Genomic DNA, 27,159 nt, shown 5'->3' with positions numbered 1-27,159 from the left:
TTTTTATCCTCACCCGAGGACATTTTTGCATTTATCTTCATATAGAACAGAAGGGAGAGAGAGAGAAACATCAATATGAGAGAGACACATCGAGTGGTTGCCACCCACACAACCTCAACTGGGGCCAGGGACAAACCGCAACCGAGGTACGTGCCCTTAGGAACTGAACCCAGGACTCTCTGGTCCGCGGCCCGATGCTCTAACAACTGAGCAAACCAGCTAGGGCTGTAAATTATTCTTTTTTTTTTTTTCATCCTCACCCAAGGACATTTCCCCATTTTTTGTTCAGATAGAGTGGGAGGGAGAGAGAGGAAGCGAGAGAAACATCAATGTGAAAGGGACACATCAAGTGGCTGCCACCCACATAACCCAACCAGGGCCAGGGACAAACTGCAACCGAGGTACATGCTCTTAGTGAGAACTGAACCAGGGTCTCTCTGGACTGCAGGTTGACGCTCTAACCGCTGAGCCAAACCAGCCAGGGCTGTAAATTATTCTTTATTTCAGTTAGTGCATCCTTCATTTCTGACTGGTCCTTTTTTATGTTGTTGATGTTCTCACTAAGTTCCTTAGAGTTCTCCTTAAGTGCCTTGAGCATCCTTATAACCAGTGTTTTGAACTCTGCATCTGATTGATTGCTAATCTCTATTTTATTTAGTTCTTATCCTAGAGTTTTGTTCTTTTTTTAAAATTTGGGACATGTTTCTTTGTCTTCTCATTTTGGCTACTTCCTTGTGTTTGTTTCTATGTATTAGGTAGAGTTGCTATGTCTCCTAGGCTTCATAGGGTGGCCTATTGTTGTAGGTGTCCTGTAGGGTCCAGTGGCACAGACTCCCTGGTCACCCCAGCTGGGCCCTCGAGGTGCACCCCTAGTATGAAGTGTTTACCCTTCTGTTGTAATTGAGTCTTGACTGCTGTTGGCACGTCAGTGGGAGGGATTTACTCAGGCTGATCAGCTGCAAGGACTGGCTGTGCCCACTGACCACTGGCCTCTGACTCCCTTGGATGATCAGCTGTGCAGGGCCCACCACACAGAGCAAGACTTACTTCAGCAGGGTTCTGGTACCCACTGATTCCACTCATTGAGAGTGTGTCACTTGTGGAAGTGGTTGGGTGGTGGTGTTTGATGTGGTCTGAAGATTTGTCCACTGAGTGTGCTGGATCTGGGGCAAGGTCAGCCACTGCCTGTGTTTTACCCAGGGCCACCAGGCATAAGCTACAAAGTGATCTGCCGATGGCTGCTTCTAGTGCCGGGCTTGGGGCCACTTAACGAGATGTCTGGGGCTCACTGAGACCAGATGCTGCTTGTTTGAGAGATTTTAGCTAAATCCGAAGTAGGATTTAAGACAGGCCAATTCTATGGTAAAGCCATTGGAAACAGTTTGGGTGGACCCAAAGGTTGGGTGGGGCGGGGCCTCAGGGAATCAGCAGGGCAGGGCAAACAGTGTGAGCCAGGTTGCTGGAGTCTCAGATATAGCAGCTGTCTGCCCGCCCTGTGGGGGAAGGGCTCAGCAAAGGAACAATGGCCTCTGACAGCCATTCTGTCTGGGAGAAAGCTGCCCCTCCAGCTCTCACCCCAATGCCAAACATTTCAGTTCTTTCCCATATGTCTCTGGTGCCTTTCAAGCTGCCTCCCCAAAGCTGGAGCCTGGAGAAAGCAAGTCTGAGTAACTCCGCATGCGGGCCCTTCAAGAGGAGCTGCCTGGGACTCCAGCCACCTCAGCCTCCCTGAGCCTCAGTTCCCGCTGGTTTTACAGCCAGAAGTGATGGGGATTCTCTTCCTGGCACTGGAACCCTGAGCTGGGTGCCTGGTGTGGGACGGGGACCCCTCACTCCTCAGGGAGGACCTTCCCAGCCTGATTTTTATCCGCCACACGTGGGTGTGGGACCAGCCCGTCCGCCTCCGCCCCTCCTACCAGTCTCCATGTGGCTGCTGCTTTAATTCCGTAGCTGTAGGACTGCCATTCAGCTCGATGTCAGGCGGTTTGAATGATGGTTGTTTCGTAGTTTAGCTGTCATTTTGGCGTAGTAGTGGAGGAGGTGATACCATGTTTACCTACCCTGCCATCTTGACCGGAAGTCTCCAGTCATTAACTTTTAAAAGGTTGTAAGCACTACACACCCACCAGAATGGCAAAAATAAAAAACAAACAATATCAACAAAAACGCTGACCTCTCCAAATGCTGGCAAGAATGGAAGCAATGGGAATGCTCATCATTGCTGATGTGAATGCAAAATGGCACAGCCACCCTAGGAAACAGCTTGGTAGTTTCTGAGAAAGTTAATCATGTGCTTATCATATGATCTAGAGGTTCAATCTACGTACTTAACTTAGAAAAATAAAAATGTATGCACACATAAAACCTGAACATGAATGCTTATAGTTCATAGTGGCATTATTCATAATTGTCCAACAAGGAAATAACTCAAATGTCTAGCTGGTAACTGGGTAAACAAACTGTGGTATACCCACACAAGGGAGTACTACTCAGCAGTGAAAAAGGACAACGTACCAATCCATGCAACAACATGGATGAGTCTCAGATAGTCCCACATACATGATGCTGAGTAAAAGAAGCCAAATTCAAAAGGCTACACACAACACGATTCCATATATATGAAAACTATAGGTGAGAGAACAAATCAATGGTTGCCAGGGGCAGCATGGGGAAACTTCTGGGGGATGGAGCTTTTCTATGTCTTGATTGTGGTGGTGGTTACATGACTGTAAGCTTTTGCCCAAACTCATAGAACTATACTATAAAGGGTGGATTTTACTTTATGTAAATTATCTCTCAATAAACCTAACTCACTTAGCATCTTAGTAAGGCCACTTCTCACTCCCTCATTCAGACTAACCCCCTGGGAACCCTTGGGGACCCTAGCCAGGACTCCTAGGCTCAAGAACTGTCCCTGCCCTTCTGAGGCGGTTTTCCATCAGAATCACTGGTGAGCTTTAAAATGCTAATGCCACAGCCACAGCCTGAATAAGGGGTTCTGATTTAATGGGCTTGGGGAGAAGCCTGGGCATTGGGAATTTTTCAAAAGCTTCCCAGGTGAATCTAATGACCTAGACACTGAGCTCCCTAAGAGCAAGGGCTGTGATTTATTTGACTTTGTATCCCCAGATACCCCTAAATATGTGCATTGCAGCGCATGAGGCCAATGGACCCATGCAAAGAGCCGAACGGTGAACACCGGCCGTAATCACACGTGCCCACCTCTGTTCCGAGTGCTGGGCACGTATTCATTCAGCTGAGCCCCCAGTCCCCAGGGAGGTAGGAGTGTGGTTCTCCCCCTCTGACAGGTGAGGAAACCTGAGCACAGAGTAGTGAGGTCTTGCCCCCAGACTTTATAGCCAGTAAGTGGCAGAACTGCCTGGTGGCCTGGACCCACTAACCACTGGGAGATGCCACCCAGTGCCGGCTGGGGCCACATTTTGGAATCAGATGGGCCTGGGTTTGAATGTGAGTTCATTACTTACAGGCTGGGGGACCATGGGCAGGTTATTTAGCCTTGCTTGGTTCACCTTTCTCATTTGTAGAACATGGACCCTTGAACCGATGTCAAAGACTGTTACAGAAGAAAATGGATGGTGTGCGCTGAGAGCTCCCTGCACAGTAAAGAACTCAGTGCCAGCAACGATGAACATAGGAAGAAATGAATGAATGAATGAATGAATGAATGAATGAATGCTGTTCCCAGATCCCCAAGGTGCCCGGCAGCAGGAGCAGTTCCTGGGAAGGGAGTGTCCCAGGAGGTAAGGGAGGGAGAAGCAAGGTCTCCCAGCTGACTTGAGTCCTCCCCAGATGCTCTACCTTGGCATCCACCAGCCTTCCCTCCTCCCCCCAAGCTCTCCCTCTAGGCACAGCCACCAGACTGCTGAGGGAGCCTCCAGCCTTTTAGAAGTGAGGACTTTGGCCCTGGCCGGTTTGGCTCAGCGGTTAGAGCGTCAGCTGCGGTCCAGAGAGACCCGGGTTCGGTTCCCGCTAAGGGCACGTACCTCGGTTGCAGTTTGTCCCCGGCCCTGGTTGGATTGTGCGGGAGTCAGCCACTCCATGCGTCCCTTTCACGTCGATGTTTCTCTCTCTCTCTCTTCCTCTCTCTCCCTCCCACTCTGTCTGAACAAAAAAAATGGAAAAATGTCCTCAGGTGAGGATAAAAAAAAAATTATAGAAGTGAGGACTTTGAGTAGTAAAACTTTAAAGCTCTTAGGGCAGGGGTGGGGAATGTCCAGCCCGAGGGCCATGTAAGGCCCGTGAAATCATTTGGTCTGGCCCTGCCAAGGCAACCACAGGCGGGACTCAAAATTCAATACATTTAGGAGTTTTTTTCATAGCAACATAACTTTATATTAAGTGACTCACAATAATAAGGTAAATTTTGAGGGACAAGCAAGGAACATCCATTAGGATAGACAGGACACATAGAGTGCAAGGCAGGACAGACACGGAGCTTCTCGTCGGCTGCCCGCGGCCCGTCTGCCTGTATTGCAGTGACTCAGAGGACAGTCAGTGCCAGGCAGGCTGGGAGTGTACATGTTGCGAAAGTGTTAAGACCTTGTGTCAAAACTACTTCGATCTGGTGATGATGAGGCAAGATACGTTGAAATGATTCCTTGAGACATTGATGACCTTGCTTTTGATGATTGACAAGGATGTTGTCAACTTCTTTGTCAACACAGACAATAACTCCAATCCAACCTTTACCCACACGTCTATGGTCAACAATCCTCGCAAAAACTGAGTCTCAGACAAAGATTAAGGAAATTACAGTACACAGAAAAGACCTCAAGAGTTGATGATAGGAACATTGGGTATGTTTCAAATCCAAGATGCAGGATTAGAATAGTGATCAAAGCAAAATAATCGCATTGCTGGCAACACACACACTGGATAGTTATTAAAACTTAAGTTGTGTGACATCCTACAAACAGCGACTGCAAAGAAAAGAAAAATTGATGCAGTGTTGATCTTTCCAAGAGAAATGGACAAATGATCTTTTTTTGTTGTTGTTGAAGTCAAAGGCAAATCTGTGTGTCTAGTTTGTGGTGATGTGTTAGCAGTAATGAAAAAAGCCAATCTGGCCCTGGCCAATTTTGCTCAGCGGTTAGAGCATTGGCCTGAGGACCAGAGTTGCGGGTTCGATTCCTGTCAAGGGCAAGTACTTCAGTTGCAGTTCAGTCCCTGACCCTGGTTGGAGTTGCAGGAGGCAACCAAGCAATATGTCTCTCTCACGTTGATGTCTCTCTCTCTCTCCCTCTCTCTCCCTCCCTGCCACTCTATCTGAAGATAAATGGAAAAATATCCTTGGGTGAGGATTTAAAAAGAAAATAAATAAAGAAAAAGTCAACCTGGAGCATCATCACAGCTCAAAACATGCTGAACCCAATGCATTGGGAGGCCAGATGCGTCTGCATGAAATCAACGCTCTTCGCAGAGTTTGGAATCACAACAAGCCGCTTTCACGAGGCCTCGTCGTGACAGAGACAACGTTGTTCCGATGAGCTCTGCAGTGAGCGAGCTAATCCCAAGGAAGCTGAGGGAGGCCTTGTGCAGAGGGAGAGTCTGAGCGTGCACGGGGGCTGCTGCGGAGCTGTTGGCACAGACTAAGTTGAACTGTTTCAGAGGGTTAGTTTGTCTCGGAGAACTGTCTCAGGTCGGATTACTGACTTAGCCCAAATATTGAAAAACACTTAAGAATCCTGCAGAAGATTTCCAATCTTTCTCTCTGGCTTCTGAGGAGACAACGAACTAACAAATACTACCCAGCTGGCTGGTTTCGTTCATGGGCATAACAGCATAGTTTGACACGTGAGAGGAACTGCTGTCACTGGAAGCCACGCGTGGCACCGGAAGAGGTGAGGACTTGTTTGAGAGACTTGTCTTATCAATGGAAAACTTGAGCTAACAATTGAAAAATTAAGTGGCCTTCCTATAGAGGGCGCTCCAGCCATGGTTGGCTTTCAAAGAGAGTTAATTGCATTTGTCAAGAAAGAACTGAACTGTTTCAGTCTCGATCCCAGTGATTTCATTCTATGCCACTGCATCAGACATAGCAGCTCAGTCGTTGCACAGTTGTTGCAGCTCAACAATGTGATGTCACCAGTCGTGTCATGCATAAGTTCTGTCAAAAGCAGAGGGTTTACCAGCTGCCAATTTAAGGAGTTACTGAATGACCTTGATTCCGAGCATGGAGATCTTGTTTATCACGGTGAGGTGCGGTGGCTGAGTGGCAGGAACATGCTCATGAGGTTTTATGAACTATGGGATGAAGTCAAGCAGTTCATGGAGATGAAGGGAAAACCTGTCAGAAAACTCAGTGACAGTAAGTGGCTGTGTGACCTAGCCTTCACGGTGGACATTACCAAGTACCTCTCAGAGCTGAACATCAAGCTGCAGGGCCCCAACCAGCTTCTCAGCTCCCTGCTTTCAAACACAAAATCATTTGAAGCTAAATTAAGTCTGTGGAACATGCCACTCAAAAGGACTAACACGGTGTCTTTCCCCACTCTGGAAGGACAAAACCTTCTAGGATGCTTGAATATACTCGTGAATGTGCAAAACTGAGGCGTTTAATGAAAGATTCAAAGACCTGAAAAGTAAATAAATGGAATTGAACATCTTTGCTACACCGTTCTATGTGGAACCAGCTGATGCACCTGATAACCTACAACACGAAATCGTTCAGCTGCAAAGCGATGATGAGCTGAACGCTAGGTACAACCTCCCTCTGCTTGAGTTCTATAAACGTACATAAGCAGTGATGAATGTCCCACTTTGGGGAGACATGCATTGAAATATGCATCTGGGTTTGTAACAACTTACTGCTGCGAGCAGTTCTTTTCAAATCTTACCATCGCAAAGAGTCAACCGACTGACTGATGCAAACCTGGAGCAGTTGCGAGTGGCAGCATCGTCAATACCGGCTCACATCACAGCCTCGCCGCCGAGAAGCAGCTCAGCCATCACCTTGGGCTGAGTTCATTAAATGTTTGACCAAACATAGCAGACTAATTTTTAAGTTGATAACTTTGTATGGCCCTCGAATGATGTTATAAAAATCCAAATGCCCCCCGGCAGAAAAAAGGTTCCGCACACCCACCTGAGAGTCTTTGCTGCCTGATGCAGCCTGAGCCTGGAGGCAGTGTTTTAGGGCGAGCGAATTCAGAACGCCACGGGAGGTCAGGGCCCCCTCGGTCACACAGGCCCCTTTGAGCTCCCAGGAGACCTTGGGGGACAGCGCCCGCTCAGTGTCCACAGCTCTCCGGCGAGCCTGGGTACGGCCAGGTGCAGGCTGCGCTCTATCCTCGGTCACTTCTCATTTTCGTGTCTCCACACCTGCTTGCGGAATACTAAGCGACCCCCTTCCCACGGGTGCCCCCCAGTGGCACTGGGACGCTGCCTCTGGCTCTGGCACTTGCTTTAGTGACTCCAGGTCGGGGCTCCTGGGCAGGGCAGGTTCGTCTTCCTTGGTTTTTCCTTTATCTTCCCTCTAATTCAGGAAAGGCACTTTTGTTCTTGTGATTATAGAAGTAATAAATGACATTAAAAAAAATGTTCAAATACCACAGAGCATCTGAAGAAGAAAGCATCCCTGCTGGTGTGGGTCAGTCAGTTGGGCGTCGCCCACTGCGCTGAGGGTCGCAGGCTCGATCCCTGGTAGGGGCCGTGCAGGAGGCAGCCAATCGATGTTTCAATCTCTCATTGATGTTTCTCTCTCCTTCTCCCTTCCTCTCTCTCTCTAAAAAACCCAACTAAAGCCCTGGCCGGTTTGGCTCAGCGGCTAGAGCATCGGCCTGCGGTCCTGAGAGGCCCGGGTTCGGTTCCCACTAAGGGCATGTACCTCGGTTGCAGTTTGTCCCCGGCCCTGGTTGGGTCGTGCGGGTGGCAGCCACTTGATGTGTCCCTTTCACGTCGATGTTTCTCTCTCTCTCTCTGTTCCTCTCTCTCCCTCCCACTCTACCTGAACAAAAGATGAAAAAATGTCCTCGGGTGAGGATAAAAAATAAATAAATATATAAATAAATAAATAAATAAATAAATAAATAAATAAATAAAAACCCAACTAAACAATCTTTCAAAAAGAAGAAAGCAAAAAGCCACTCCTGACGTGTGTTGGTGCCCCTCGATGGTGCAGGACGAGAACGTGTCCCAGCACAGGGGTTCGGAGCGCTGCCTCTTCCAAGTGTCATGTGACCACAAACAAATTCCTCAGCCCTCCACGTCTCAGACCCCTCTACTGTACAATGAGGATCTGAATAGAGAATCCACTTCTAATGTATTAAAAATTAAATGAAATAATCTTCGGCACAGGACTTGACACACAACAAGTGTTTAAAACATCAGCTCCTTCTGTAGTTCCCATTCACCCAGCGCCTTGGCTTCCCGGGCCCCAGGGAGATCTCAGCCTGTCCTTGAACAGCCACGCGGCTCTGCGCCTCGATGCGGCCGAGCTCCCCAGGGCACCCCTATCCACGGGCACGTTCATTTTGTGAGTCTTCTTTGGGTGTATATTGAAGTAGTTTCCAACTTGGGGGACTATTGTAAACAAGTGATGAATCTTGTCACACTGGCCTGTCTGTCCCCTGCACCCGGGGTAAATTCTCAGATTTATAACTGCAGGGTTAGAATGTCAGGATGAGTGTAGTTAGAATGTTGGGGTGAGTGTAGTTAGAATGTAGGGGTGAATGTAGTTCGAATGTAGGGGTTGTAGTTCGAATGTAGGGGTTGTAGTTAGAATGTCAGGTTATAGTTACAATGTCAGGGTGAGTAGTTAGAATGTCGGGGTGAGTGTAGTAGGGGTGTGTGTAGGAGAATGTAGTGGTGAGTGTAGTTAGAATGTCAGGGTGTCTGTAGTTAGAATGTTGGGGTGGGTGTATTTAGAAGGTAGGGGTGTGTGTAATTAGAATGTCAGGGTGAGTGTAGTTAGAATGTCAGGATGAGTAGCTAGAATGTCAGGTTTAGTGTAGTTAAAATGAGTGCGTGTATTTAGATTGTAGGGGTGCGTGTAGAATAAATGTAGGGGTGTGTGTAGTTAGCATTACAGGGCGAGTGTTGTTAGAATGTCAGGGTGAGTGTTGCTAAAATATTGTGGAGTATGCAGCTAGAATTCAGGGTTAGCATAGCCAGAATGTTGGGGGAGCATAGTTAAAATTTTGGCACGTACACAGTTAAAATATTGGGGTGCACAGGGCTCTGTCCATGGATCTCTTCTTTCTGTCTCATATCCCCTTGAAGCCCCATTTCTGGGATGACAGCTCCCACATCTACATCCCTGCCCTGAGCTCAGGGACCCCACTGCTGGCATGTCCATGAGGGCGCCCCAGCTCCTCCTCATCGTGACCCGCCACAGTCTTCTCCTCTTGGTGGGTGGCAGGTCCGTCCTCCATGTTCTCAGGTCAGAGGCCCCGTGTCACTGCTGGCTCCTCCTCTCTGTCCACGTTCACCCCATAAGGAGTCTCTTCCTTCTACCTTCAAAATCAATCCAGAATGCGGTCCCTTCTCACCACCTTCCCTGCTCCAACCCCACCTCTCTCCTGGATCTTTGCAACATCCTATAAAGTGCTTCCACCTCACCCCCTTTGGTCTATTGCAACAAGCAGCTGGAGGGTTTGTTAAAATGAATCAGATCCTTCCAATGACTCCCTCACTCAGCCCTCTGAAGACCTCCATCTGCCTCCTCTGACCCCTAACCTTAGTTTACGATCCTACGATCTCCTTCCTGCCTAGTCTACTCCATCCACACTCACCGCCTCACGGTTTTTTGCAAGCACCAGGCAGGCTTCCTCCCCAGGACCTTTGCACTGGCTGTTTCTGCCACCAGAAATGCCCTCCCCCAGGTATCTGTGTAGCTCCCTCCCTTATTTCTTTCCTTGAGGTTGTGTTCAAACATCAACTTCTCAGTGAGGCCTTCCTTGATTTTTCTTTTAAACACACACAGATACATATATACACATCATTCTCCCTCACTCCGCTTCTTCTTGTCGTCTTCTTTTAAAACAATGTTTTTAGTGATTTTAGAAAAGGGAAAGAGAGAGAGAGAGAGAGAGAGAGAGAGAGAGAGACATGGATCAGCTGCCTCCTGCATGCCCCCCACTGGGGATCAAACCTGAAACCATTTTTTAAAAAAATTTGTTTTTCCCTTTATTGATTTTAGAGAGAGAGGAAGTGAGAAGGAGAGAGAGATAGAAACATCGATGAGAGAGAACATCGATTGGCCGCCTCCTGCGTGCCCCCCACTGGGGATCAGGCCCACAACCTGGGCAGGAGCCCTGACCGGGAATCGAACAGCAAACTTTCGGTGCACCGGACAGACACCCCACCAACAAAGCCACACAGGCCCGCGCCCTCATTCGCCTTCTTGCTTCCCTTCTTCCACTAGGGTGACCAGCCGGGAGGTTTGTCTGGAACTGCAGGGTTTCCTGGGATTGAGACTTTTGGTTGTAAAACTAGGAATGTTCGGGATGGTTCATCACCATATGTAAGCACTTATCATCCTTGATATGCTCTACATTTTATATACTTATCTTATTGATTATCTCCCCACTAGAATATAAACTCCACGAAGGCAGACATTTTTGTCTGTCTCATTGACTGCTGTATCCCTAGCACAGGAACTGCATTTGGCTCATAGAAGATGCTTGGTGTGCCCTGGCCGGTTTGGCTCAGCGGTTGGAGGGTTGGAGCATTGGTCCTCGGACCATTCCCGTCAAGGTCTTGTACCTTGGTTGTGGGCTCGGATCCCTAGCCCTGGTCAGGGTCGTGCAGGAGGCAACTGATCGATGTGTCTCTCTCATCAATGTTTCTCTCTCCCTCCCTCTCTCCCTCCATCCCTCCCACTCTATCTAAAATATCAATAGAAAAATATTCTTGGGTAAGGATTAAAAAAAGATGTTTGGCAAATACTTGTGGAATGAAGGGGTGAACTCAAGGCCAGCCTGGTCCCCAGAGATTGTGCCAATTAGGTTTTCTTGGGCTTCTAAGAACACCCTAGAGGAGGGAGGTAGCCTCAGGTTGGGGGCAGGCAAACAGCTGGGCCTGGAAGTGGGCAAAGATCTATGACTTGTCTGTTTGCCATTTTCTAGGGCAGAGCCTGGCAGTGTCTGGACCTGACAGAAGCGGCTTAGAGTGTCAGCGCCCAGGCTGGGGCCACTGCATGTGGCCTGTTGACCTCGGCCACCCCCTGGTGGTTCCTTATGAGAAAGCAGCCTCACCCACCAGCCAGGGGGCCTAGGAGAGGTGCCTGCCCTCCCCTCCTCCTCCCACCTCTTCCCCCGTCTTCCCCCTTTTACTTGGCTCTTTCCCTCCTTTTCCTCTTCCACTTGACTCCCCACTTTGTTTGCCCTATTGTTCTGGCACCTGACAGAGTTCTGACCTTAGTGAATCAGGTTAAAACCTGGCCCTGGCATCCACCAGCTGTGTGACCTTGAGCCAATGATTAAACCACTCTAAGACTCGGTGCCCCATCTGGAAAATGGGGTTATTACTCCTGAGGTAAAATGAGATAATAATCCATGTCCGGCACCTAGCACAGTGCCTGGCCCAGTACATGTTTGTTTATTTTTTTATTTATTAAAGAAACATGTTTTTTTCTTTATTGATTTTTTTTTCTTTTCTTTTTTTTTTAGAGATAGAGGAATGGAGAGGGAGAGAGAGATAGAAACATCGATGAGAGAGAACATCGATTGGCTGCCTCCTGTGTGCTCCTCACTGAGGATCAGGCCCACAACCTGGGTATGTGCCCTGACCGGGAATCGAACTGGCAACCTCTTGGTGCATGGGTCGATGCTCAACCACTGAGCCACGCCAGCCGGGCTGTTTTTATCATGATGGTGATGGTGATGGTGATGATGATGATGATGATGCCTGGCACTTGATAGATGCTCAGTCACACCAGCTGGGTTGTTTTGATGATGATGATGATGATGATGATGATGATGATGGTGCCTGGCACTTGATAGGTGCTCAGCCAGTGGTCGTTTGCTCTTTCTTCTTCATCTGGGTAACCCAGGCTGCATATCAGACTCATGTGGGGCTCCTGAGACATGCCTGTGCCTCCCCCATCCCAGCCCAATTAAATCAGAAATCTTTGGTGATGGCTCTAGGCATTGGTTTTTTGGTTTGTTTTTTGGTTTGTTTGTTTGTTTTTATCAACCCTCACCCAAGGATATTTTTCCCATTGATTTTTAGAGAGTAGAAGGGAGAGGAGGAGGAGGAGGAGGAGGAGAAGGAGGAAGAAGAAACATTCATGTGAGAGAGACACATCAATGGGTTGCCTCCCTTGCGCACTCTGACCAGGGCCAGGAATTGAACCTGCAGCCCAGGTACATGTCCTTGATCAGGTGCCGAATCTGCAACCCTTCAGTACAGCTGATGCTCCAAACACGAGCCACACAGCCGGGAGTAGGCACTGGTATTTAAACATTTTTAGTTTATTTTTATATTTTTCGGGTATATTTTAAAGATCCCAGGTGATCCTGATGTGCAGCCCAGGGTGAGAACCACACTGGTGATCAACAGTCCTGGGGGACCTAGGACTTTCCCGGTTTTACCACTGAAAGTCCCAGTCCCAGGAACCCCTCACCCCTGGGCACACTGGGGCACTCGGTCACTGAATGAGGACACAGTCTGGGCGTAGAAAGCTAGAATCGACTGTGTCAAGCTCAGTGTGGGGTGGTGGCCAGAGGCCCCGGGACAGCTGTGGCAGAGCCAGGCTCTGAGGGGAGCGCGCCTGCGGGGCTCAGTCCGACAGGTCCCCGTCCTCGGGTTCCCCGGGGCTCCAGCCGCTGGCCGCCCGCTCCATGGCCTTCACCCAGCGCTCCCTCAGCTCCTCAGTTTCGGCCTTGAAGGTGTACAGCTGGCCTGACTGTTGAAGCTGGAACACCCGGGGGTCCCCCGGGGGCCCCGGGGTCACCTGGTAGCCCAGCAGGGGGATGGAGGTGTGAGCCCGCACGTCCTGGGAAGGAGGAGAGAGCGTGGCTGCTGTCCTGTTCCGCCCCACTGCCTCACAGTCATTTGAAGGCCACAGCCACACACCTGCCTGCCACTCCCCACAAACCCATGAGGCAGGGGGCTGGTGGGAGGACATCACGGGGAGGAGAATTTGCTGCTCCCTGAGGACGAAGCAATTGTGCCCTGGAGTCTGGGCCCAGCTTTGAAAGCCACTAATCCTGTGACTCCAGAGAACTATCCTCACTGGGCCTCAGTTTCCACATCTGAGATATGGGGCCAACAAGACTCACCCTCCCCAACACCCTTGGCATGCTGTGGGAAAGCCAAGGCCCGGGGGCCAAGTGGAGGCATTACCTGAGGGGCAGCGTAGACATAGAGCACGAGGGGGTCGTCCCGGGGGATCACACACCAGCCCCGGCTGCTGCTCTTGCCCCACTTGTCCCCGATGAGCTGCAGGAAGCTGCACTCGAGGCTCTGCTCGGACCCCGCCGCGGACCCCTTCTGGAACAGAGAGCAGCCCCGCTACGTGACAGGCCGTGGCTGGGAGCTGGCTCATCACTATTTCTGATCCTTGCAGCAACCCTGCCAAGAGCGTTGTTTGTCCCCGAGACTGAGAGGTCCCGTCACGGGCCTGTGGCCACAGCTGCCAGTGGCCGAGCTGCGGTCAAACCCCAGCCAGCCCGAGCCCGGGGCAGGTGCTGGGAGGGCTTATCACCTGAGAGTTCTCCCAGGGGACACAGCTGGGGCCTGAGAAGGGGCTGCCCAGCCCCTCTCTCCAGAAGCAGGCTGTGTGCCTAATGGTCAGCGAGGGCATGAGCTGGGGCTGGATCTAGAATAATGGGGAGGATTGGAAAGCAGGTAGATGCCCATGGAAAGGGATCAACTTGAAACCCGGGAGCCGTATGCAGCTGGAATAGGCTGGGGTCTTCTCCCCACCTCCCAGGACAGGGGGGTGTCCACCTGGCCTTTAATGAGGGAGGGGCAGAGGGCGGTGGTAACCTGTGAAGGGTTGGCTTACATTGTATTTGTAGCACAAAGCTGAACACGGCTAGTGACTTATAGGTACTGACCAGCAGCAAGTGAGCAGCCTGGAGTGCCTGTGGGGTGGGGGTGGCCCAGCCGGGCCCCAAGGGCAGCAGAGAGGACATCTGTGGCAAGGTCAGGGAGCTGGCTCCTAACCCACTGGGTGACCTGGGGCAAGTCACTTCTCTGGGTCTGAGTCTCCACGGGATAGGTCCCTGACGTCCCTTCCAGTTAGAATGGAGTTCCCAGTCTGCCTCCTTCCAGCAGTGGGGACCCTGACCCGCAGGCTCAGTTTCCCCATCTGCAAAATGGAATCAGTTACACCAGCTGTCTTCACCTCCTGGGACTGCTGGGCAGGGGAAGGGGATGTGAACGGGGACTGTCCAGAAAGGCTGTGAGATTACTGAGGGGGCACACAGAGGGGAGGTAGAAGGGCCTGGACGACAGCCTGGAGCTAAATGTTGCTTTTGGGGGGAGGGGACGCACGGGGTGTCTGGGGCAGAGAGAAGGGAGAGTGTGGCCATGGCACGATTTTCCTCAGCACCTAGGACAGTGCCAGCATGTGGCGGGCACCTTGTACACAGGCTGAATGGGGGACCGGTGGCCTCACCTCCAGGATGCCCCGCCTCTTGTCCTCCTTGTCCTCAGGGAGCACATTTCCGGTGAGGAATGTGTAGCAGTCGAAGCAGACTCGGTTGGGCCTGTTGTCGTCAAATTTGAGTTCAGCTCGGTAGTCGGAGCACCTGGCACACACCACCTGAGGCAGGAGGGGCAGGAGGGGCATGGGGCATTAGGTGAGGTGAGGTTGGGGGACCATGCTTGTACCTTGGCTGGGGAGGTGGGGGGTGAGAGCAACCAGGGAGGAAGCAGGGGAGGGGTTTCCCCTGGCCTGTGGAGAGCCAGCTGCCTGGAGGCCGAGATGCAGGAAGACAGCTCACCTCTGGGCTTCCCCAGCTGGGGACAGACACCTGGCCGCCTCAGCAGGTGCCTGGACTTCTCTCCCCTTCGGATTCCCCTTTAGCGAAGGCAGCTGTTAACCCCGGGCCTGCGCTGCACTCAGGCCTTGCTTCTGAGTCACTCCTCCCAGTGCTCCTGTCCCCTCTACCATCTCGCCTGACTCCCAGCAGCCCCCAGCAGTCCCCTAGCAGCCCCCCAGAAGCCCCCAGCAGCCCACCAGCAGCCCACGAGCAGTCCCCCAGCAGCCCCCCAGCAGTCCCCCAGCAGCCCCCAGCAGCCCACGAGCAGTCCCCCAGCAGCCCACCAGCAGCCCCCCAGCAGCCCCCAGCAGCCCCCAACAGCCCACCAGCAGCCCACGAGCAGTCCCCCAGCAGCCCCCAGCAGCCCACGAGCAGTCCCCCAGCAGCCCCCTAGCAGCCCCCCAGCAGCCCCCAGCAGCCCCCAACAGCCCACCAGCAGCCCACGAGCAGTCCCCCAGCAGTCCCCCAGCAGCCCCCAGCAGCCCACGAGCAGTCCCCCAGCAGCCCACCAGCAGCCCCCCAGCAGTCCCCCAGCAGCCCCCAACAGCCCACCAGCAGCCCACGAGCAGTCCCCCAGCAGCCCCCAGCAGCCCACGAGCAGTCCCCCAGCAGCCCCCAGCAGCCCACCAGCAGCCCACGAGCAGTCCCCCAGCAGCCCACGAGCAGTCCCCCAGCAGCCCACCAGCAGCCCCCCAGCAGTCCCCCAGCAGCCCCCAGCAGCCCACGAGCAGTCCCCCAGCAGCCCCCAGCAGCCCCCCAGCAGCCCCCAACAGCCCACCAGCAGCCCACGAACAGTCCCCCAGCAGCCCCCCAGCAGCCCACCAGCAGCCCACGAGCAGTCCCCCAGCAGCCCCCCAGCAGCTCCCAGCAGTCCCCCAACAGCCCCCAGAAGCCCCCAGCAGCCCCCAGCAGCCGGACTCTGGAGCCTTTATCCTCGCCTCCCTGGAGCGCAGGGCAGCCAGAGGGGCAGCCACTCGCCAAGGGCTGCAGGGCTCACTGGCAGCAGCTGGCCCTCCACCAACAGAACATGTCTTTCAAGTTCCCAGTTTAGCTTTAAGATTCATGCAAACCCCTGGACGGTTTGGCTCAGCCATTAGAGCGTCGGCCCGCGGACTAGAGAGTTCTGGGTTCGGTTCCACTAAGGGCACGTACCTCGGTTACGTGTCCTCGGCCCCACTTGGGGTCGTGTGGGTGGCAACCACTGATGTGTCCCTCTCACATTGATGTTTCTCCCCCCCCCCATCTGAAGATAAACACAACAATTTCCTCAGGTAAGGATAAAAAAAAAAAAGATTCATGTGAATTCTACATTCTGTTCAACCCTAGAGTCTGCGCATTCTACTACAAAAACGATGGGCTGGTTGTTTTGCCAGGAAAACCTGCCACGGGTACCCTGGGGAGTGGGCCCACCCAGCCCACCGCAGAGAGGCCCCCAGGAGGCCGAGGGGGATCGGGCGGGGGGGGGGGGGGGGCCTGGGTGAGAGCGGCAGGACCAGACCCGGAAAGGAACCCTGGGCGCTGCAGGACGTGGCTTCCAGGAAGGCTGGGGTGTTGCCGTGAGTCCAGGATGTGGGCTTGGAAATGAGGGCAAGTGATGGGGGGGTGCTGTGGACCAGTGCTCCGGGTGTGCCCCGCACCGCGTGACCAGGAGGGCCCCACAGGACAGGCTGGGCCTGCCCCACCCCGCCAGGATCCCCGGCTGGCAGGCGGGAAACAGAAACTGGGCACCAAACCACCGAAAGGATGACTCACAGGACACAAAGGTATGCGCAGGCCGAGAACGCCCCAACGGGCCGGCACCTCACCCTCACACCGGGGGCTTCAACTACCGTGGGAGTATTTTATTTTATTTTGTATTGAGATTTAATTTTTAAACATTATTAGTGTCTATTTCTTTTTTCCTCCACCAATGTTTTATTTTGAAAAATTTCAAACCTACAGACTGAAAGAATAATACAGTGAGACTCCACCACCACTCAATTCCCTGGTTTTAACATTTTTGCCACAGTGGCTTTAGCTCTCTCTGTATCTGTGTATTTTATTTTTTTGGAACCGTCTGAGTATAAATTATAGTTATCATGATATCACACCCTTAAATATACAGCTGGTATCTCCTAGGAACAAGCATACTCTCCTGCCTACACGCAATGTCATGATCACACTCAGGAAATTTAACATCGATACAATAGTACTATTTATACACAATGTGTGATCCGATTTCCCCCAGTGGTCCCAGTAACGACCTCTGGAGCTGCTCTCTTGTTTTCCGATCCAGGATCCAATCAGGGGTCATACATTTCATTTAGTGTCAGAATATTTTATGTCTTCCATGTACCTGCTTTCCAGATGTTACATTATTCTTTGTGCCTTTTTGTATTCCTTAACTGTTTTAAATATTGTTTCAGGAACTACTTACTAAGTCACAAGTGAATGGACCCAACCACCAAGAACAGTAGCTAATCCCCAGATCCGGGATGTAATTCGTCACTTAAATCTCAACATAGGTGTGTCCCCAGCCCTAGATATTTACTTTGTGTTCTGATTGCATTTTAACACAATTTGGGGACAACTCCCTGCCCCACCCTGCCCAGCTGGTCTCCTGTCCGCCAGAGGTCATTCAAGACTAAGGTTGTAAAGGGCTTCTCTGTGTGCAGAGATAATGGAGGGGCTGTGATAGCAGCAGAGAAAGCTCAGGTGCTGACAAAGCCAGCGAGATCTGCCTGGGGTGGACAGGTCCCTTTCTCAGTCAGCTGTGACTCGCTCCTCTGAGGAGCAGGGCCTGAGCCCTGCAGGAGGGAAGGGAAGGAGGAGGAGAGGGAAGGGTGCACCTCCTTTGTTGAGTCCTCACTACCACCCTGGGGGTAGGTATTCCCGTCCCCATTGCACAGGTGAGGAAACTGAGGCCCGAACTTGGCGGGCAGACTTAGCAACAGAACCGTCAGATGCTGGAGTGCTGAGGACTTGAGAAGAGGAGAGGACAGTTAGCGAGGCCAGTCATGAAGGAAGGACAAGGGGGCCTGTGACAGGCAGGGGGCTGATGAGGTGGTGGGGACAAGGCCGGAGAAGGGCTGAGGGCTTTGCATGCCCCTCACCCTGAAACTGGGGACCGTTTCCTGGTGCCGGGGAAACGGTGGTAAGAAAGCAGGTGAGAGTCCTGAGCACTGTTTAGCCTCCCAGCCTCAGCTCCGCGTCTGCAGAGTGGGGATGTGCAGGGCCTGCTCCCGGGCTGCACTGGTGGAAGCGGGAGAGCTGGCGGAGTGCTGGCAGGGTGCTGGCGGGGTGCAGGCGGTACTCACGTAGCCGCAGGCCCTGCAGTGGTGGCGGCGCCGCGTCAGGGCGTTGAAGGGCTCCCGGCAGCGCATGCACATGGTCACCATCTTGTCCCGGACCCACTGTGGCGCCCGCAGGCCCAGCTCCTCCGACTGCAGCTGAGGGGCAGCAGGGTGGGCACTTCATGACCCTCTTTGCCCACTCCCTGAGCCCTGGGGCCCCTGCCCAGCTGCCTGCGGCGGGGACTGTGGGGCGCTTCCCAGGGCCTCCCATGTATCTGAATGATGGGTCAGCTGCTGTCGGTCCCATTTCACGGGGTGCCACTGGGGCCCGGAGAGGTCTAGTGACTCAGCCGAGACACCGAGACACCGGCCAGAGTTCACAGCTCAGATGTGAAATCCAGTCCTGGCCGCTCTCCCTGACCCCAGCCCTCCTGCCTCCACCTTCCCCAGGTCTGACATCCCTCGGGCACTTTCCAGCCCGATCCTGCAACACCCCCTGGCCAGGGCTGTCGCTGGAGGCCTCCCAGCACAGGCTCCCCCAGGAATTGTGTGCTCATGGGGAAACTTGGCACTGAGTCTCCAAGTAGGGTGATGTTGGGGTGGGTGGGCTTCCCTGGTCCCTTCAAATCACTCCTGGGGGTGATCTGCCCCGTGAGCTGGCCGGGTGGAGCAGAGAGGGATGAGCCCTGTGTGAGGCTGGTGGCTCCAGGGGGGACCACAAAGTCTTCATTTACCTCCTGCTCCTGGGCGGCTCCCTCAGAGCCCTGGACTGCAGCCTTGAAGGTTTCATTCCGCTTCTCAATGAGGTCGATGGCGGCTTGGCAGGCCTGGGGAGGGGCACAGGGAGGTGGTTAAAGGGGTGGCAGGGAGCTTGTTCATCTGCCCATCCCTCCACACATTCAACAGACACTGCTGAGAGCCGCTGGGGGCCAGGTGCTGGATTCTAAGCACCCTTTGGCTAACCTAAGGGAGAGAAACCAGCACCCCCAGATAACAGATGTGAAAACTGAGGCTCAGGAATAAGTGATTTGTCCCAGGCCACCAGCTAGACGGTGAGTGGCAGTAAGTGTGAACTCAGTTCTGACTCCAAACTGCCAAAGATCAATTCCTGAGGAAGAGCAGGGAGCAGCTGGGCAGGTGTACCTCCTCCCCCCACCCCCCCACCATTCATGCATGCACCCCTCCCGCCCCCTCAACCTGGGCGGTGGGTCGGAATCATAGGAGCCCTGGATTGGTCTGATACCTGCATCCAGGAAATCATTTCCTCCTGGGACCTGCTCGGAAAGTGAACACTGGTGTTGTGGAGATTGGCCCCTCCCAGTTTTTCTGCCTCCCCACCCCCAGCCTGCCACCTACCGGGCTTGCAGCTCCAGGGTGCGCTGCTTCCCGGACACCAGGAAGGCGTGTGGGAACTCGGCGTCAGTCAGCTCCCGCACCTGCTCAGGAACAGGAGGGAGGCCGTTCAGACTTGTCCCCCCCCCCTCCCAGGCACTGTGGGGTGGAGGGAGATGGAGTGTGCCCAAGGGACAATTCAAACTCCAGGGACCAGGGACAGGCATGGAGGCTTTGCCCATCACTTCCTTAATCCCAGGGAGCCAGGCAAACGCACCTGCGCTGACCTCACCCTACCCAAGTGGTGCTTATGGCCCCCGGAATTTTAGCAGCAGCTAAGTTGGCACAATGTGAGGTAGGGGTGACAGTTCCTGACAAATGATTCACCAGAAATGAAAACTGGGTCACAACATGGGCCTGGGGACACAGCCTTTGCAAGAACAGATCTGGGGCCTAGAAAAGGACCCTCTACCCTGTGAATGAAGGAACTGGTTACTCTGTTCATGGATCATAAAGATCCACCCCCAAACAGATCCATCAATTGGGCGATCAATTCCTTCTCGTCTCTCACCATCCTCTTGCCCAGAATGCCACAGGGTCCCAGGGCCACTCGGAAAGCTGCCAGTCGGAGAGAGCGTACCACGTGGCGGCCGCTGAGTTCAGGGCCCTCCATACATGTTCTCATTCACTCGCACCGCTGCTGAACCCACTGATCAATCCTAACACTTAACAGCCATTATGTGCCCCCCGAGGGCAGTGTCTCTTCCAGCAGCAGGCTCCCTGCGTAGCTGGATTTGGCCAGGTCTCTGGGTTATCTCTCTGTTTCCAGGAAATGTGCGAGACTGCACCATAGGGTGCAGCAGCAAAGTCCGGACTATGAGAGATTCTACCAGAGAAACGAACTGATTTTTTTCAATAAATAAATGGGAAAAAAAAGTGGGAGGGAAGGAAGTGCAATGATTAAAAGGAATGTAAGAAGCCTATCACAAGGGATTCACACAGATCAGCTGCGAGAAGACATTTATGAGACAGTCAAGGAAAACCGAAGGATCTTAATGTTACTAAATAATTTTCCTTCTTTTTTTTTTTCCTGTGCCCTGGCCGGAAATCGAACCAGCAACCTCTTGGTGCATGGGTCGATGCTCAACTAGTGAGCCACACTGGCCAGGCTAAATTATCGTTTTCAATTTGTCGATGTGATAATGATACTGTTGTTATCTTTTAGGGCAAAAAAAAAAAAGTTATTCGCTCTAACAGAGACACTGAATTATTTACAGGTGAAACCATATATGATTTGCTTTTAAATAATCTAGTGAAAAAGGGGTATTAAGAGGAGAAATGCGCGCCCAGCTGGTGTGGCTTAGTGGTTGAGCGTTGACCTAAGAGGTCGCCGGTTCGATTCCCAGTCAGGACACACGCCCAGGTTGTGGGCCTGATCCCCAGTGGGGTACAGGAGGCGGCCAATCGATGTTCTCTCTCATCGATGTTTCTATCTCTCTCTCCCTTCCTCTCTGTCTAAAATCAACAAAGAAACAAAAAATTAAGAAAAAAAAAGAATCTCAGAGAAAAAAAAGAGGAGAAATGCTGAGGAAACAAGACGCCTTGAGTTGCAGTTGCTGAAGCCAGGTGTTCTATACAGGGGTTCTATAGTCTCGGTTTAAAATGTTCATAATAAAAAGTTAAAGAAAATCTTCAGAGCAATCTTGGGAGGCAGATATTATCACCCTCATTTAGAAGATGAAGAATGGAGACTCCGGGAGGGCAAGACACCTGCCAGAGCTCACAGAGCACGTAAATGGCAGAACGAGGACTCAAACTCGGGGTCTTGGTCCCCAAGGGTGAAATGGAAGAACATCTGTTTCCACCCGACCCCAGGGTCCTGTAAGCGCAGACCTGCCCTAGTAGTGTGGGGAGTCACAAAGGGGAGCTAAGCCATAGACTTAGCTAAGCCCCCGCCGTGGGGGAACGTGGTCGTCACTGCATCCATCTGACACCTGAGCCCCTCTGCTGTCCCCCCGCCCACCGCACCCCAGAGGGCACGGACTCGGAACACCCTTCCACACGCTAGGCCTAGTCTACCCTTCGGGCCCACAGAACCCTCCTGCCCCCTCTGTAATGGCCTGACGTGATTGGGACTCAACACTCTTGGCAACGGGGAGGTTCGGAGGGTTTATAAATGGAGAAGCTGGTGTGGAAAGAGGTGTTTGGGAAGTCACTCCTGCAGTTGTGTGCAAGGGATGAAGGGCCAGTTGGGAAGTGATACTGTAAATGGTGGAGGCCTGCCAGGGCCTGCCTGCACCTGGAGAGGGTTTCTACCTGGGGGACAATATCAGGAAATCTGGCAAGACTCCACGACTAATTGGGTGAGGGAGAGGGGATAGGGAAAAGAAGGGAGAAATCTAAGGTTTGGAGTCCAGAGGTAGAAAGAAATATGATGCTTTTAACAGAAGTGGGGCAGCTCCTGACCTGGGGGTTCAGGACCACCTACCTCTGCAGAGACAGGATGCAGGTTTCTAGAGGACACTTTCCTGAGTGCCCAGTCTCAACCACCCCCAAGTCGGGCTGGTTGGGGCCCCTCCAAATCCATACAGTGCCCTTGTGCCAATTAGCAGAAGACACCACTTCCTCCAAACACCTTACTGACATCTGTTGGCAAACTGGCATAATAGCCAGGTTTTGTTGGAATGAGACACTTGACTGCCCTCTGCTGGACAAGGAGAAATGCAAATGCACCTCCTGTGCCGGCTGCTGTGGCTGAGGTGTGCTCATCTTAGATGAGGTGGGCTCCCCCGTGAGCCTGCGCAGCTGTACATGAGGGCCTGCGTGTGTGCCTCACATTCCCTCCTTCCCAGGCTGGCCCTGTGCCGATGGCACAGCACTAGGACCAAGTCAGGCAGACTTCGGGGAGAACTAGGCCTCCCTGACACCCAGGGGAGGAGGCCAGGGGGTCATAGGCCAGTGGGAAACATCATGGTGGTGGAAGGTCAGACCTGCCTCCAAACCTCAGACTCAGAAAATGGTTCCCATGCAGACGAGGGTGGGAGGGCTGCTCTGTACCTGCCAGGCCTGTGCCCTCCAAGAGAGGGTGCTGTGTGGCCACTGGTGCTCAGAACATGCCCTGCGGGGAACATGCTCACTGGGACCAGCAGATGCCAGGAAAACCCAGAACTCCCTGGGCCTATGATCCTTAAGTGTCTGACATTCTCAGCCCCATCTTTATGTATTTTTTCTAATGACTCTGTTTTAATCTCTATATATTTCCTGGCTTTTCTGTTGATCTCTGCCTCTTCTATGTCTGGGTTTGTGCCAGTACTAAGACGGGGCTGCCTGTCTCCATATAACTCCTGAATAACTCCTCATAAACCTGTCTTTCTCAGCCTCACTCCCAGAAATACAAGCCTGCACAGGTGCCAGCATTATCCTAATTCCAAAACCAGATAAAGACACTACCAGGAAAGAAAATTATAGGCCAACATCCCTGATGAACATAGATGCAAAAATTCTCAACAAAATATTAGCAAATCAGATCCAGCAATACATTAAAAATATCATGCACCATGATCACGTGAGATTTATTTCGGGGATGCAAAGTTGGTACAATATCTGCAAATCAACATGATACACCACATAAAAAAATGAAGGATAAAAATCACATGATCATATCAACAGATGCAGGAAAAGCATTTGATAAAATCCAGCACCCACTTATGATAAAAACTCTCTGCAAAGTGGGAATAGAGGGAACATACCTTAATGTAATAAAGGCCATATATAAAAAACACACAGTCAACATCACACTCAATGGTCAAAAACTACAAGTGTTTCCCTTAGGCTCAGGAACCAGACAGGAATGTCCACCCTCACTACTCTTATTCAACATAGTACTGGAAGTCCTAGCCACAGCAATCAGACAAGAGGGAAAAGAAAAAGGCATCCAAGTTGGAAAAAAAGAAGTAAAATTGTCATTATTTGCAGATGACATGATATTGTATATAAAGAATGCTAAAGATTCAACCAAAAAAAACTATCAGACTGCCCGGCTGGTGTGGCTCAGTGGTTGGGCATCGACCCATGCATGAAGAGGTCACCAGTTTGATTCCCGGTCAGGACACATGCCCAGGTTGTGGGCTCACCCCCAGTGGGGGACATGCAGAAAGCGGCCAATCGATGTTCTCTCTCATCGATGTTTCTATCTCTCTCTCCCTCTCCCTTCCTCTCTCTCTCAAATCAATAAAGAAAAATAAATAAACAAACAAACAAACAAACAAACTACCAGAATGGATAAATGAATTTGGTAAAGGAACAGGATACAAAATAAATACTCAGACATTGGTTGCATTTTAATACACCAATAATGAACTATCAGAAAGGGAAACTGAGAAAACAATCTCATTTATTATTGCATCAAAAAAATACCTAAGAATAAATTTAACCAAGGAGGTAAAAGACCTGTACTCAAAAAATGATAAGATATTGAAGAATACAAATAAACAGAAGCATACACTGTGCTCACGGATGGGAAGAATTAACATCATTACAATGTCCATACTACCCAATGAATCTATAGATTCAATGTAATTCCTATCAAAATACTAATGATGACTTCTGGTCAAGATGGTAGCATAGGGAAACACGTTATCACCTCCTCCCACAACCACATTAAAATTACAACTAAACTACAGAAAAACCATCATTCAGAACCGCCTGACACCAAGCTGACTGGAAGTCCTACAACCATGAAATGAAAGAAGCAGCCACATGGAGACTGGTAAGAGAGGCGGAGGCGTGGTCGGGCTGGTCCCACACGCACGTGTGGTGGATCCGAAAAGATACCTCCGCTGTGAAGGTCCTCCCTGAGGAGTGAGGGGTTCCCACCCCACACCAGGCCCCCCAGTTCGGGGTTCCAGTGCCAGGAAGAGAAGTCCCCATAACGTCTGGCTGTAAAATCCAGTGGGAACTGAGGCTGAGGGAGGCTGAGGCTGCTGGAATCCCAGGCAGTTCCTCTTAAAGAGCCCGCACACAGACTTACTCGGACCCACTCCTTCTGAGCTCCACCATGAAGGGGAGGCAGCTTGAAAGGCACCAAAGTCATATAGGGAAGAATTGAGTTGTTTGGCATTGGGGTGAGAGCTTTGGGCGGCTTTATCTCAGACAGAAGTACTGGCAAAGGTCGTTGTTCCTGGGTGAGCCCGTGCGCATGGGGCAGGCAGACGGGCACCACATCTGGGACTCCAGCAACCTGGCTCACACTGGTTGCCCCACCCTGGTGATTCCCTGAGGCCCCGCCCACCCAACTTTCAGGCCACCCAAGCTGTTTCCAGTGGCTTTACCATAGGATTGGCCTATCTTGGCTCCTTCATTTTCCTAAATTCTCTCAAACAAGCAGCATCTGGTCTCAGCTAGCCCAATACCTTTCACTAACTGGTCCCAGGCCTGGCATTAGAAGCAGCCAGCCTTGGTTCACATCTTGGCTTTTCCTGGGCACCTCTAAGACCAGCACAAGAAGCAGCCATCTGCAGATCACTTTGTAGCTTATGCCTGGTGGCCCTGGGTAGAACACAGGCAGTGGCTGACCTTGCCCCAGAGCCAGCACACCCAGTGGACAGCTTCAGACCACAGCAAAGCACCACCACCCAACCACCTCCACAAGTAACACACTCAAGGAGTGGGCTCAGCTGGTACCAGAGCCCTGCTGAAGTAAGTCTTGTCTGTGTGGTGGGCCCATGCACAGCTGACCCTCCAAGGGAGTCAGAGGCCAGTGGTCAGTGGGCACAGCCAGTTTTTGCAGCTGATCAGTCTGAGTAAATCCCTCCCACTGACGTGCCAACAGTGATTAGAACTCAATTACAACAGAAGGGTGGACCATCCATATGAGGTGTGTACCTCAAGGGCCCAGCTGGAGTGACCAGGAGGGCTGTATCACCGGACCCAATAGGACACCTACTACAATAGACTACCCTACCAAGCCTAGGAGACATAGCAACTCTACCTAATATATAGAAGCAAACACAAGGAGGCAGCCTAACTGAGGAGACAAAGAAACAGGTCCCAAATGAAAGAGCAGAACAAAACCCCAGGAAAAGAACTAAACTAAATGAAGATAAGCAATCTAACAGATGCAGAGTTCAAAACACTGGTTATAAGGATGCTCAGTGAACTTAATGAGAATTTCAAGGAATTCAGTGAGAATATCAAGGAATATAGTGAGAACTTCAAAAGCATAAAAAATGACCAGTCAGAAATGAAGGATGCACTAACTGAAATGAAGAATAATTTACAGGTCCTGGACGGTTTGGTTCAGTGGTTGGAGTGTTGGCCTGTGGACCAGAGAGTCCCATAAGACTGTCAGCTGATTTCTCAAAAGAAACTTTGCAGGCCAGAAAGGAGTAGCAAGAGATATTCAAAGTGATAAAAAGCAACAACCTACAACCAAGATTACTCTATCTTGCAAAGCTATCATTTAGAATTGATGGACATATGAAGAGTTTCCCAGACAAGAAAAAGCTAAAGGAGTTCATCACCACCAAACCAGTATTATATGAAATGTTGACAAGTCTTCTTGAAGAAGAACAAAAATATGAACAATAAAATGGCAATAGATACATATCTATCAACAATTGAATCTACAAACAAAATGAGCAAGCAGAACAGAAACAGACTCACAGATACAGAGAACTTTTTGTCGGTTGCCATATGGGAGGGGGCTGGGGAGATGGGTGAAAAAGGTGAAGGGATTAAGAAGTACAAATTGGTTGTTAAACTAACAAACCTCAGAGGGAAGGGGGGAGGGGAGGAGAGTGGGAAGAGATAAACCAAAAAACTTCTTTGCATGTATGCATAATCACTGGACACAGATAATAGTGTAGGAAAGGCAGGAGCTGGGCGGGAGGAGGGAGAAGGGGGTCAATGAAGGAGAAACGGAGACATCTGTAATACATTCAACAGTAAAGATAAGTTTAAAAAGAAAAAATACTAATGGCATATTTCACAGAACTAGAAGAAATAATTCAAAAATTTATATAAACTACAAAAGACCCCGAATAATCACAGCAATCTTGAGAAAGAAGAACAAAGTTGGAGAAATCATGCTACTTGATATCAAACTATTCTACAAGGCCATGTGCTGGCCTGGTACTGGCATAAAAACAGACAAGTAGCTCCGTGGAACAGAAGAGAGAGCCCAGAAATCAACTGATGCCTTTATGGTCAATTGATAGTTGACGAAGGAGGCAAGAACATACAATAGGGCAACGAAAGTCTATTCAATAAATGGTGTTGGGAAACTTGGACATATACATATGAAAAATGAAATTAGGCCACCTTCTTACACCATATACAAGAATAAACTAAAAATAGATTAAAGACAAATATAACACTTGAAACCATAAAAGTTTTAGAAAAAAACATAGGCAGCAAAATTTCTGACATATCTCTTAGCAATATTTTTCTGCTATATCTCCTCAGGCAAGAGAAACAAAAGAAAAAAAAAATAAACAAATGAAACTAAAAAGTTTTTGCACAGCAAAGGAAACCATCAACAAAACAAACAAACAAAAAACCCTGAATGGGAGAAGATATTTGCCAATGATACATTTGATAAG

At 51.0% G+C, this 27,159-nt stretch overlaps 1 protein-coding gene across 4 annotated transcripts in view; it reads right to left on the bottom strand.

The window, feature by feature from the left end:
* Nucleotides 1-11,931: 11,931 nt before the first annotated feature.
* Nucleotides 11,932-27,159, bottom strand: part of FGD2 (FYVE, RhoGEF and PH domain containing 2) — a 29,650-nt gene continuing 14,422 nt past the window's right edge. The window contains exons 10-16 of one of the 4 annotated variants that reach the window (XM_036249405.1): nt 19,583-19,662; nt 19,470-19,500; nt 18,961-19,053; nt 18,251-18,382; nt 14,588-14,734; nt 13,309-13,455; nt 11,932-12,000 (exon numbers count right to left, since the gene is read on the bottom strand). In XM_036249405.1, coding sequence (XP_036105298.1) covers nt 11,968-12,000; nt 13,309-13,455; nt 14,588-14,734; nt 18,251-18,382; nt 18,961-19,053; nt 19,470-19,500; nt 19,583-19,662 — 663 coding nt within the window. In that variant the 3' untranslated portion in view covers nt 11,932-11,967. Of the gene's footprint in view, nt 12,001-12,454; nt 12,959-13,308; nt 13,456-14,587; nt 14,735-18,250; nt 18,383-18,960; nt 19,054-19,469; nt 19,501-19,582; nt 19,663-27,159 lie in introns of those variants that run through there. The other 3 variants (XM_036249402.1, XM_036249404.1, XM_036249403.1) reach the window with 3 other exon arrangements.

The sequence above is a fragment of the Molossus molossus genome, unplaced genomic scaffold (assembly GCF_014108415.1).
Source record: "Molossus molossus isolate mMolMol1 unplaced genomic scaffold, mMolMol1.p scaffold_m16_p_8, whole genome shotgun sequence".
Classification (NCBI taxonomy): domain Eukaryota; kingdom Metazoa; phylum Chordata; class Mammalia; order Chiroptera; family Molossidae; genus Molossus; species Molossus molossus.
The sequence above is the reverse complement of the archived record's forward strand: the minus strand, read 5'-3'. Positions and strand labels throughout refer to the sequence as shown.